This window comes from Myotis davidii, unplaced genomic scaffold (assembly GCF_000327345.1).
Source record: "Myotis davidii unplaced genomic scaffold, ASM32734v1 scaffold135, whole genome shotgun sequence".
In the NCBI taxonomy this organism is placed as follows: domain Eukaryota; kingdom Metazoa; phylum Chordata; class Mammalia; order Chiroptera; family Vespertilionidae; genus Myotis; species Myotis davidii.
The window spans coordinates 7,833,212-7,846,067 of NW_006289813.1; the positions used below are offsets into that span (position 1 = coordinate 7,833,212).

Consider the following 12,856-nt stretch of genomic DNA (forward strand, 5'->3'; position numbering starts at 1 on the left):
TGCCACCAGAGGAAGTGCAGCATCATTTTTGGGAACTTGGAGAAGCTCTACAACTTCCACCAACAGCACTTCCTCACAGAGCTGGAGCGCTGCCGGCACTGCCCCTTGGCCGCCGGGCGCGGCTTTCTGAGACACGTAAGTCCCACCCTGTGGTGGGCAGTCAGTGCTCGCCTCGGAGCAGCAGGGTCTGGAGAGCCCACCCTCATTCCAGCCCATCGGGAGCCTGCAGTCCAGGCTTAGGACATGTGTCCCCAGAGCAGACAGTAAGTCTGTATGTCCAACAGCACAGACATGGTACTCCCAGGTCTCCTGGCAGCACCCTTGTTGAAAGCCACAGGGTGCTGGGGGCTTCATCCACATCGGCCGCTTAATTCTATCGACAGCCCCACTTCCTCACCAAATCAGCCAAAAAGAACTCCCAAAATCAGTTTGCTTCCTGCACGGCGAAGCCCGCGGTCCCTTCACACCCTCCTGCCTGGGGCCCAGCCAGCTCCCCTCCAGACGGGCCCCAGGACCAGCCTGAGTTCTGAGAACACCTGGTCGGGGTGCACAGACCACCTGCGGGGAGCTGCCCTTCTTTGCTAAGTCTCTTCTCAACCATGAATATGGAATAGCTCCCTGTTGGGGTCTTTGATAAAATTCTTAATTCACCATAAAAAGAAGATTCTTTCAACGAGTAGCTACGAGGCACAGCTGTAGGCACTGGGCTGGGCTGTAGGCGATGACAGGTTTGCCTCGGTGGTGTTAAATACAAGTGACCACCAGCAACTCCATGGATGACAGAAAGTCCACATTGTGCCTTTTCAGTTATTTTTGAAAGGGCAGTTTTAGCTATAAGGTGCAACTTGTATAATCCTGTATAATAAAGAGGTGATATGCAAATTAACCCTCACGCCCTCACAAGATGGCTGCATGGGGCGACCAGGCCGGCAGGGAGTTAGTGAGGGACGACCAAATGACTGAACAGCAAGCTGCATGGGGTGACCAGGCTGGTGCGGAGGCCATGAGGGGTGACCAGGTCGGCAGGGGGGCAGTTGAGGGCGACCTGACCAGCAACAGGAGGCAGGGGTGATCAGGCCGGCACACAGAGGCAGTGAGGAGCAACCAGGGCAGCAGGGGGAGGGCAGTTAGGGGCGACCAAGCAGGCAGGCAAGCAATTAGGAGCCAGCGGTCCAGGATTGAGAGAGGGACATCACCCGAGGGGTCCCGGATTGGAGAGGGTAGAGGCTCGGCTGAGGGGACCCCCCCCTGCACGAATTTTGTGCACCGGGCCTCTAGTGTTTCATATTTGTAAGAATTTTAAATGTTTGGACAACTTTGGTTCTTGACCATTAACAAAAATGGTCACCGAGACAGCCTCAGTCACTTCATTTTGCATTTTGATAAATTTCAGCACTCCCATGCTCCTCCCCTGTCCATGCTGTGAGTGCTCCTCATGCCTCTTCCCCCGAACTCTGTATTAAGACCCATCCAGGATTCTGGCATTGCACCCCAGAGCACTCAACATGCAGGGGAGCCGAGGTGACCCTAATGGAACACCGTGTCCTTTTCTCATGACCCTTTTCTCATGATCGTGTTGAAAACTGCTGCAGGCTGGGGCCGCGGCCCAGGCTCTGGCCGGAGCCCCCACTCAGGTGCATCGTGCCCTCCCTTTTGCAGGAAGAACAGTTTGGCATGTACGCGCTCTACAGCAAGAACAAGCCCCAGTCAGATGCCCTGCTCTGCAGCCATGGTCTCACCTTCTTCAAGGTCATCCCTCAGCCCGCCAGCCTGCTGCACCACCCCTGGCCTGGCCCAAACTGACCCTGTCCCCCGGCCCTTGCAGGACAAGCAGCAGGCACTGGGCGACAAGATGGACCTGGCCTCCTACCTGCTGAAGCCCGTGCAGCGCATGGGCAAGTACGCCCTGCTGCTGCAGGACCTGGTCAAGGAAGCCGGGCGCTGCCCCGCCCATGAGCAGGAGCTGGCGGAGCTGAAGGCCGCCGAGGACATGGTTCGCTTCCAGCTGCGCCACGGCAACGATCTGCTGGCCCTGGATGCTGTTCGCCGCTGCCACGTAAGTTCCCTGAGGCCCCAACAGGCTCTCGTGGTTCAGGGCTTTGGGTCGATCAAGGGGAAGGACATGCCTGGGGTCAGGAGCACAGAACTTCTCTTTAGGGATGTCCTCAAAGCTTAGACCCTCCATATGCCCCCACCCAAGGGGGAGAGGGGAGCAGAGAGGAGCTCGGTGTCCAGTTTGGGAGCAGCAGCGGTAGGGTGTGAGATCGGGTGGGCCCTGAATGCTACACAGTTGTAGGTACCAGGGCTATTTGAAAACAACTGGATGCATGAAAGTTGAGTTGGCCCATTGGGCTTGAGGTCTGGCCTGGCCGTGTATAGGCTCATCTCTACTAGGGGGCCGAGGCCTGGCATCCACATCCCCTACACCTTGGCATGGCAGGACCTCATGGGCAGGAAGAGGAGACTCCTGATTAGGCAGGATTCCTTGTCTCTGGTTGTCAGATGGACGGCTGTAGAATTTCCAGATCACAGTGAAAATGCGGGCACCTTGCTAAGAGCAGCATTCTAACCTGTGGACACACACAATAGTGCGGTGAAGGCCTGGGCAGAGGGTGGGATTGGGGAGTAGGGGCCAATGAGAGGTGGGAGGGGACATCTGTAATACTTTCAACAAGAAAGAGAAATTTATTTTTTTATTGATTTCAGAGAGGAAGGGAGAGGAAGAGGGAGATAGAAACATCAATGATGAGAGAGAATCATTGATTAGCTGCCTCCTGCATGCCCCACACTGGGGATCCAGCCTGCAACCCCGGGCATGTGCCCTTAACCAGAATCGAACCCAGGACCCTTCAGTCTGCAGGCTGACACTCTATCCATTGAGCCAAACCGGCTAGGGAAAGCAAGGTAAGTTTTTTACAAGAGTTTCAAGAGGACAACAGAGCAACAAACCACGGGATCATCACCAAGAATCCACAGCCCCTCAAACTCTCCCAGTCCACTTGGCTGAGCAATTGGGATGACTGGGATCCAAGCAGCATCCTCAGGCATCACCCAGGACAGGGCCATACACAGAGGGAAAGTCATAGGAGAGACAATGCTAAGTTGTCTGTCATTGGGATCCACCCACAAAGAGCGCTAGCCTGGCTGGGGCACAGCAGGTACGCCCCCGAGTATCAGCTCAGAGGGATGTCCATGGTGTGGGACAGCTCAGGTGTGGTAACTCCTGGGGCCACCACGTTGGGCATTTATACACAGTGAGTGAGATTCCAGCACTTCAACAAGGGGGTTTCCGTTAAAATTAAGAAAAGGGCCGCCCTGGCCAGTGTGGCTCAGTTGGTTGAGCCAATGCATGCATTGAGGTTGGTGGTTCAATTCCCAGTTAGGGCACATGCCCTGGTTGAGGGCACATGCCCCGGTTGAGGGCTCAGTAACCAGTAGCAGGCATGCAGGAGGCAGCCAATTGATGTTTCTCTCTCACATCAATATTTCTCTCCCTCTCCCTCCCTCTGTCTCTAACATCAGTGAAAACATTTTTTTTAATGAAGAAAAGGGCTTTGAAGTGGAAAGTTTAGTAAAATTGAAGGCAGAGGCTTGTACTGTAACATCCACACAGATGAACATGAACGTGGGCACGAGGGGACCCCACCGGGAGGGTTCTGCACCCAGTTCCAATGTGGGGTTTTTCCCACACATCCAAGCAGTTCTTGGAACCAGCTGGGTGTCCTGTAATTCCACTCACTTCTGAAACCACCTACCCTTGGATGACGTAGACCCTACAGGCTCAGTCCAGGAGACTCCTTCCTGCTTCAGATGCTGATCAATCGCAAGTCCAGGCTGTCACCTGTTCTTCTGACCAACCAGCTGTAGACGGGAGGTTCCCACAACCCCCTCCTGGGTTCCATTAATTTGCTGGAGTAGCTCTGAGAACTCAGGGAAATAGCTCCCTTCCTGGATCACCGGTTTATTATACAGGGTACATTTCAGGAACGGTGAGACGGAAGAGATGCACAGGGCAAGGCATGGAGAAAGGGTGTGGAGCATCGCCTCACCTTCATGTGCTCACCAACAGGAAGCTCTGCAACCGTCCTCCTGGGGTTTTGTGGAGGCCTCGTTACATCGGTGTGACTGATTGGATGATTGGCCTTCACCCTGCCCCACCCGCCTCCAGAGGTCAGGGTGACCTCAGATCAAACCCAGGGTCCCTGAGGGAGCCTTGCTTGCTCGGTCCACAGGTGAATTTGAAGGAGCAGGGGCAACTGAGATGCCGGGATGAGTTCATCGTTTACTGTGGAAGAAAGAAGTACCTGAGGCATGTCTTCCTTTTCGAAGATCTCATCTTGTTCAGCAAGACCAGGAAGGTGGACGGAAGCTACGACATCTACACATACAAGCAGTCCTTCAAGGTAATGTGCCTGCCTTGTGCCTCATGCCGCTGGCGTTGGGCCGGTCCCTGCTGGTCTTCATAGTACATGTTCTTTCCTATGGTTCTTTGACTGGATTTTGAAGACCTGTGACTCCCAAAGCTTCCAGGCTTTCTGGGTGCTGGGTCAGTGGCTGGGGAACAGTGTCTCCTCAGTCACTTCATTTTGGATTTTGATAAAAGCAAACACCAGAGAAGCCCTCCCCTTGGTGGGTCTCAGGGTGGCTCGCCTGCCCCTACAGGAGGCCCTGAGAGTAAAGAGCTCTGGGGGCTCCTGGGAGGAGCCCAAACCCATAATCCCTTACCTGCCAGCACTGAGGAACATGTCAGAGTGTGATGGTGTGAGACCCCACCCAGTGTGTGACAGCCAGAGGGCACCACAGACCTTCCAGTATTGTCCCCGTTTCTCCAGTGGGGAAACTGAGGCCCCAAGAGGGAGCCCAGTGTGGATGGGGTAAAAACTTGATCCGTCCTGCCCAGAGCTGCCCCCCACCCAGCCTCGTCCACACCATTTGGTGTCCTGGTGAAGGGGCCTACAGCAGTGAAGGGGCCTTGGGGTCAAGGATCAGCCCGAAAGGGGTCCGTTGTTCCGAGGGCATCTCTGAGGTTCGCTCTCGCACTGTGACTGCAGATGGCTGAAATCGGCTTGACGGAGACCGTCGGGGACAGTGGTGTGAAATTTGAGATCTGGTTCCGCAGGCGGCGGAAATCCCAGGACTCCTACATTCTCCAGGCGAGCTCTCCAGAGGTCAAGGCCATGTGGACCGATGTGATAGGGAAGATCCTGTGGCGGCAGGTTCTGAGGAACAGAGGTGGGCGAGGGGGCTCGAGAGGGTGTGTGGGGGGGGCGGGAGGCCTCAGGCAGCACCGTTTACCAGGAAGGGCCTGGACCCATCCCATCAGCACACAACACTTATTTCTCCTTAAAACGAATATGAACAATACCCTGCATTGCAGTACCTCATAGGCTCCCCGACCCCTCAGGCCATGTAGGTCAGCTGTCTGCCCTACCTGGCTTGTCAAGGCCTCCTGACTGACTGGGTGCTGGGCTGATGGTCAGCCTGTGGTCTCCCTGCCCATGAGGGCCCCTCCTCAATAAGGTACCTTTTCCCTTCTGCTGGGATCCCCACCAGGTTTCTTCCTTCTCAATTCACCCCTTTGTTCCCTCTTCTGCACGGATTCCGTCCCTGGGACACCTCTGTCTACACTCACAAGTAGCCATCCATCCAGTCTAGCCACTATAAATGCCATTTTCTTAGCAACCCCTTAACCTGGCCTTCCTGTGGCAGCTTGGACCCTGCAGGCCTGAGGGACACTACAGGCTCTAATGTCCAAATGGCTAACACAGCCACCTGTCCCCTCAGTAGCTGTCCCATGCCCAGAGCTTTAACCTATCATGGAGATGCTCCAAAGCCCCCCACTGCCATCTCCTTCGAAGCATAGACCACCCCTGCACACATGTGTACATACATGTGCATACACATGTGTACACAGCAGCCCTGGCCAGCCCGCATACATGCATGTGCCCCCACGCGTGTGCGCCCACATGCATGCACATGTACATGTGCTCACGCTGCACAAGGCAGCTCTGCTCAGGGTGCCTGGTGGCTCTTCGATCCCTTGGAGTGGACCCAGCCCTTACAAGGAGTGGAAGGCCCATGGCTGGGCCCCCATCCCCTCCCTAGGCCCCTCTGCTCCTGCCCTTCCCTCTACATCCTCCCACCAACTATAATTGTTTCCTTTCTTTTCTTTCCTTTTTTAGTTTTACCAAGAAGTAATTCATTATTAGAGTCTCACCCTATGCTTAGGTCTCCTCTCAGTATTCAGAGACACACAGATATCTGTCAGTGTGTCCTTCTCGTGGCCATGTGCCTCCTGGAGGCCTCTGTCACCCCATATTCTCTGGGAGAGGCCATTGTGAGGCCGCTTGGCCCCCCATCATCACTCTGGGGAGCCAGGTCTAAACTGAGGGTGTTAGGTGCAGAACAGCATCGAGGGTAGTATTAAACCCAAGGAGTTGCTTGGAAAAGTGTCCTACATTCTTCTATTTCAGAACTCAGAATGCAAGAAATAGTGTCAATGGGGCTGGGCAGCACACCGTTCCTGGACATCAAGCCCAGCGACACAGCCCTAAGTGATCAAGCTGCCGAGTACAACGAGAATGGAACAGGTAAGGCGGCCCCAGCCCTCCTGCACTCTGCCCTGCCAGCTGGAACCCAGGCCCCAGAACGCCAGGGCAGCACTTAGCAGGGCGGCTGCTGCAGGCAGAGAACCTGGCCAGTCTTCCTGAGGGCCCCGTCTGGCTCTGGCGTCCAGACTGCACTTCTGAAGCAGGGGCCGGCGACTTGCTTTCTGTCTCCTTCCAGAGTCAAGAGCCCACACCTCCACAGCTGTGCCTGCCCGTAACCACCCCACCCCCTTCAAGAGACCGCATTCCACCATCTCAGACAGCAGCACCTCCTCCTCCAGCAGCCAGTCCTCTGCCGCCCTGCACGTGTCCACCAGCCAAGCCCACTGGCCCTGGCCGCACGACGTCCACGCCTGCATCGAGGAGGACGAGCCGGAGCAGGAGACGGGGAGCCAGCCTGCGCTACGTGAGTGCACTGTGCGCTGTGGCCGCCTGTGCTCCAGCCTCTGACGGCTGATGTGGTTCGCGGCCAGTATATGTGTTTATTTGCTTCGCTTGATTTTATACACTTCCAGTGTTTTCAAACAAATTAGCATGTTTCTTTTACTTTAAAAAAAACAACCAAAATGAAACTGTAAGAAAAAAGTCCAAAGAATGTAGAGAAAGAAGAGGGAACAAAGAACAGAGGGCTGACTGGTCAGAGGCGGACCCGTGCTCAGCGTGTCAGTGACCACACTGAACATAATGGGCACCAGCAGCTTTTGGTGAGCGACACACATCTTCTCTCTGGTGTGTACACATGTAACCTCACGGTGCACACACATGTCCAAAGATGTCCGTTTGTACTTTAGAGGTGTGCACGTTCTTGTGTTGCTTACATCCCAATGGAGCAGTATTTTGCACAACTTCCACGTGGAGGAAGGGGTGTGTCTGGAATTCACCATGGTTGGTTATTGGCGTGTGGCCTCCTGCCCAGATGGGGCCCATCCTCAACCACACTGCCTGGGACAAGCACCTTCCCAAGCCCAAAATGTGTCATTGCCAGCAGGACATCTGAGGGCTCTGCAGCTGACTCCAAGCCATCTCTGTGCCCGATGGAAGGCATTGCGTGTGAACCCTGCTGGGGAGCACAGGTGGCCAGGTGCTGCACACCTGATCAGAACCAGCAGAACCAGCAGCAGCCACTGCAGGCTGGGCCACCGGAGTACAATGGGGACATGGGGCATTGCCAGCCCAGAGTGACTGCACTTCCTGGACTCATACTTCTGGCTCCAGGACTGCAGGTAGCTCGCATCTGGGCTGGCACAGCCTCCAGTCAAGGTCGAATCTGAGGCTGGGGAGCCCGGATGTGAGGACAAGGTGGAAGGGCCTGTGTTAAGGGCTCATCTTGGCCATCCTCAGCTCGGTGCCCAAACAGCACTCGTGATCCTGCAGAGAATTACAGGGGAAAGCCACCAGCCACCCATGCAGGAGGTTGAGACTCCCCAGGCAGTGGCCTAGAACACCCGTCTCAGCTGTGGGGAGTGACCCCGGGCCTGGACCCAGTGGCTTCAGCTAGGCCGGCCCTACAGTCCTGCAGGGGAGATAGGGCGGGGTGGGCGGTGGGTACAGAGGGAAAGGGAAGGGTGTCAGGTCTTGTTTGTCCTGTTCTGGCTCCTTGTTTAAGGGTTGGGGCCTTCTTTGGTCTCAGTTTCTGCTTCCCCTTTGACTTGCATATCAAGTGGTCATGGAGCCCCCAGTAGCTGGAGACCACCTACTGGTGGAGAGGTGTCTGGGCGCCACCCACCCTGGTCTATTAGCTACACTGGCTCAGAGAAGCGGGTCAGGAAACACTTTTCCATGAGCATAGGTGGTATCTACCTTCCTGCTGCGCCATCCTGCTCTGACCCAGCCTCACATGCTTCTAGAAGCTCGCACATGGAGCAGAAAACACCTAGCTTTTGAATGACAGGCTCTGAGGCCCCTGAGCATAGGAGAGGCCAGGCAGCTTCACCCTGATGGACCCGCCCTAATTCCGCTCTTCTCCATAGGTGCCAAGAGCTCGGAGTCTTCCCAGTGCATGTCGGGGACAGCAGCCCTGGCCAGCCCGGACTGTCACAGCCCCTGTTCTCCGATAAAGGCCCCCAGAGCACATCTCCCCCACTTTCACCGAGGGACCCGCAGCCACAGCTTGATGGAGGCCAGTTCACCGCGACCGTAAGTGTCCCCTCTTCTGAGACCGCACACGAGAGGCCCAGGTGCTTAGGGCGCAGTCAGCACCTGCCCCAGTGATGCTGGGCCGCCCAGGACCACACAGACCCCACCCCGAGGGGTCATTATGCCCGTGAATCTGCTCCCCGCCTGCACCCAGCACTGCACGCTGGGCAAGCTGGCTAGAACCCAAAGGTCTGGCTCAGTCCCTGGACACTTGGGGTCCCTTAGCCAGGGTGGTTTTAGGGCCTCCTCACTGCTGAGATTTGGCCGGCCACCTGGAGGCCTGACCTGTACCTTTTGGCATTCACTGGTCCCATGCAATGGTGCCCCACTCGAGGTCCCCGCAGGCCTGGGTATAAGAGGGCTGATGGTCAGCAGAAGCCATTTCCAAGCAGCCTGCCGAGGAGCAAGCTGAAATCGGAAGATGCAGGGCAGAGGGTCAGCAGGGGCTCTGCCTGGAGTCCAGCCCCTCCTGGGACACTCACAGGACCCCCAGTCCTGCCCTTCTGAAGGGATCACATACCTGGCAAGTCAGTGTTTCCCCAAATTGATGCAAATGTGAGTTTTTATCTCAGGAGGGTGTCTGGGGCCCAGCCTGTTGTAGGAGGAGGCCCCGAACATTGCCCGGGATGTGCACTCAGACGTCTTCCTCAAGGGGAGGGACTGACATGGCCAGGAGAGGGGCCAGTCAGCAAACACGTTACCTTTGCAAAGAGGCCTTCTCGCAGGACGTGCTGGGCCTGTGGGGTCGGTGCCTTTGCCCACCCGACGTCATCCCCGTGCGTCTGCAGGCACATCCCCAGGGCTAGAGAGAGGCCCTCAGCCCGCCTCCTGGAAGTGTCAGAAGGGAAGGTCTGATTTTAAGGGTGCGCTGAGCCGAGAGTCGAGGGAACGAGTCTTTAGTTCCCTTGCCCCAGATCATTGGTGAGGCCCAATGACGCTAGTTCTGTAGTGACTTCCCTCCCTTTCTGTCAGAACAACACCCCTCGGGTCTTCGGCGTCTGGACAGCGGTTTGAATGGCAGGCAAAACACTCCGTAAGTAACGGTTTTCCCAGCTTCCCCCATGGACCAGGGGTTTCTCTTGCCCACCATGTTCCCTAAGGCGCCGGGCACCCCGCCACCCCCAGGCTGCCTGACCCAGTCTCTGCCTGTTGCAGATGCTTCCAAATTGCGATCGCACAGCCGGCATTGACAGCACCACTAGCGGGCACACCGGCCAGGCAGGGCTGCTCCCCCATCTTCCCATCTGACCGCCCTCTGTCTCGCTGCCTAAACCCCCTGGCAACCGGCAGACTCAAGAGGCCAGGATTGGCCGCTTGGAGAGCTCAGGCCTTTGTCCAACAGGAGGGCCAGGCCCTCAGCCCCTGCTGCAGATAGTCTCCCCAGAGGCCCAGCCGAGGCATGGAGACCCCCATCCCGCCCTGCCTCCAGGGTGTCCTCCAGAGCACCCCCTATCAGCAGTGGCTCAAGGGCACTTGGCACCCTCTCCTGAGAATGGGGCCTCCCTGACGCCCACTCCCACCTGCCCGTGCCCTGTGGCTCGCCAGCAGTTGTCCTCAGACAGGCTGCCACTCATTCTGCCCAATACTCCGTGCGGGGATTCCATGCACACATCGAATCCACGTCGTAGCAGGCATGAGGTGCTGCACGGGCACCACTGCCGTGGGTGGGAGCCACAGTCCAATCATCAGGAGGAGGACTTGGCAGCAGATTCCTTGGGTGTGAAGCCACCTCCTCCACCAAGATCTCAGGCCTCGGTGTTCCGGCCGGGCAGTGGGGAGGCACAAAGGAGTGCAGGAGACATCTCGGCCTGAGCTTCATGCTCAGACTCCGGAGAAGACCCCCTGCCCACCCCTCCCGCCATCCCCACCGCCTCCCACAGTTTCCCTGCACTGACCACCTTCTGTGTGTGTGTGTAGGTCCCAGAGCCACTGACAAGTCTACAAGTCCATGTGAATCCCTTGTGCCTATAAAACAGACTCTTTTCCACAGAACACATGTGAAATCATCTAAGTGATTTCAGTTCACATGAGCAGCTGCTGGTGAGACACACAAACTCACACACCCATCCCAGGATCAGAATGGCAAGCGCAGATGGACACATTTCAGGGCCAAAACCCTTTCACCCACAGACGCCCTGTGATGCCAGCTGAGGGCTGCCCAGCAGCCATTCCCATCCAGGCCCAGATCTGCAGCTCAGACCAGCGCTGCACCTGCCACAGGGAAGTCAGCTCATAGGCTCTTGTTCATGGGGCCCTGTCCTTGACCTTGCCTGGCCCCAAGTGCTTCTTAGAAAGACGTGTCCATGAGCCCCAAGTGCCTGTTGTGGTGTGGGGACCCCTGTAGAGCCTCACAGACAAGGACTCAGTGCTCTGACAGACCTGGGGGCTCAAGGCCGGTGGAAGGAGGCCAGGGGAGGTAACAGGGTCATTCTTTTGACAGCTCTGAGACCTGGATGGGATGTGGCTACTCCAGGCAGAGGAACCTCAGCCTGGACCTGTACATGAGGTCTGAGGATGAAACACAAGCTGGACGCTCCTGACACACGACCCCCAGCCACGGGATTCTCGGTCACATGCCCCTTGGGACCTAAGTCATTCCCATCATGGCACCCCTCCCCCCCCCCGCCCCCGCCCAGCCTGTGCATGGCCAGGCCTCTACTTCATTCTTCCTGTATGGTTCTTCCACATGCGTCCAGCACTGATACCCCATGTGGCCCAGCTTCTCCCACTGTGGTGGGAGTACACAGACCCCCTGTCCCATGCGGAGGCCCAGACACGTGTGGGCCTCAGAGCAGGGTGAGCCCTCTGGGGCTGTGTCTCCCCACCTTCCAGGCAATTCAGGCCGTGGGTGATGGTCCCCAGGTGGGGTCCCAGATGCAGGGTGAGTATAATGGGACCCTCAGTTCTGTTTCCTGTGTAACAAGTTATACTTAGTCAGCAGAGCGATACTAGAGTTAGGCACAGGGGTCACAGGGGGAGCCTGTGGAGGCTGGGTAGAGGCTGCACCCTGCTTTCCAGGTAGGCGCCAGGGTGGGGCAGGGGCACGGCAGGTGGGCCTGCAGCTCTGAAGAGCCAGTGCAGGAGGCCGGTTGGTGTGGGCATTGCCCGAGAAGACCACCCTCACCAGATGAGTTGAATCAGAAGCGGGGAGAGCCTGGGAGACTCCAGACCTCTAATGAGCTTCCTGCCAGAGTCATCTCACCCCACCCCAACCCCATACCCCAGCCTCCACCAGCACCACCACATGGACCTCCAGGACCAGGAGCGGTGGTGGCAGGGGCCACGCCTCTGTGATTTGCCAGCCGTGGAGACTGTTTTGTTACGTTTAGTGCTGACTTGTCCCAAACTTAGGTACAGAAATAAATAGGATGTGTTTTTACCATGTGGCTGCGTGTCTCTACAAGGTCTGTTGTGTCCAAGGACATCTCCTGCATATGTCATCTACGTCACCAGGAAGCCCAGCTCCTGCAACCTGAGGGCACGTGGCCGGGACAGCAGGGCCTCGCTCTGAGGTCCACATCCACGTCAAACACCTTCTGGTAAAGTCAGGCAAAGTCCCACCGCTCACACACCCCTCACCTGCCTGACTGTGGTGGGTTCTACCCTGGGAGTTGAGGTCTTCCCAGCCCCCATTCCCCTGAGGGAGGCTGCGAGGGGACAGCTGCCTGGAGGACGCTGAGGGAGAGTCCACACCCCCCACGCACTCCCTCATATGCCACGCACCTCGGCAGGTCCTTTCCTCCCACTGCCCTTCTCTGCCTCTCCCCGCCTTCTCTTGCTCTTTCTCTCTTCCTGTCATCTTTCTCTGTGTGTGTCTCTGCCTCTGTATCTCTGTTCCAGCTGTGACCCTCCCAGCCCAGAGCTTGTCCACGTGGCGTGTGAGCTAATCGCTCCAGCCTGCCCCAAATGATGGCGGTGTGTGTGTGTGTGTGTGTGTGTATGTGTGTGTATGTGTGTGTATATATATTGGGACACCCTGCATATTTGTCATCATTTTTGGGTACTGTAACATGCATTTTGTAACTTTTTCTTATCAATGTATGGAAGTAATCACTTATTAAAATGGCCTGTTTTCTTCTGAATAAAACTGATTATATAAACTATAAAAAGAC

At 56.6% G+C, this 12,856-nt stretch overlaps 1 protein-coding gene across 1 annotated transcript in view; it reads left to right on the top strand.

The window, feature by feature from the left end:
- Positions 1 to 11,149, top strand: part of PLEKHG4B (pleckstrin homology and RhoGEF domain containing G4B) — a 44,377-nt gene extending 33,228 nt beyond the window's left edge. Inside the window, 11 exon segments of the mRNA XM_015563083.1 lie at positions 1 to 14; positions 17 to 135; positions 1,660 to 1,749; positions 1,826 to 2,056; positions 4,233 to 4,403; positions 5,052 to 5,232; positions 6,474 to 6,590; positions 6,787 to 7,014; positions 8,579 to 8,744; positions 9,717 to 9,777; positions 9,900 to 11,149. The exon segment at positions 1 to 14 is cut by the window's left edge and continues 139 nt beyond it. Of these exon segments, the coding sequence (XP_015418569.1) occupies positions 1 to 14; positions 17 to 135; positions 1,660 to 1,749; positions 1,826 to 2,056; positions 4,233 to 4,403; positions 5,052 to 5,232; positions 6,474 to 6,590; positions 6,787 to 7,014; positions 8,579 to 8,744; positions 9,717 to 9,777; positions 9,900 to 9,992 (1,471 nt within the window). The 3' untranslated portion in view covers positions 9,993 to 11,149.
- The last annotated feature ends 1,707 nt before the right edge of the window (positions 11,150 to 12,856 follow it).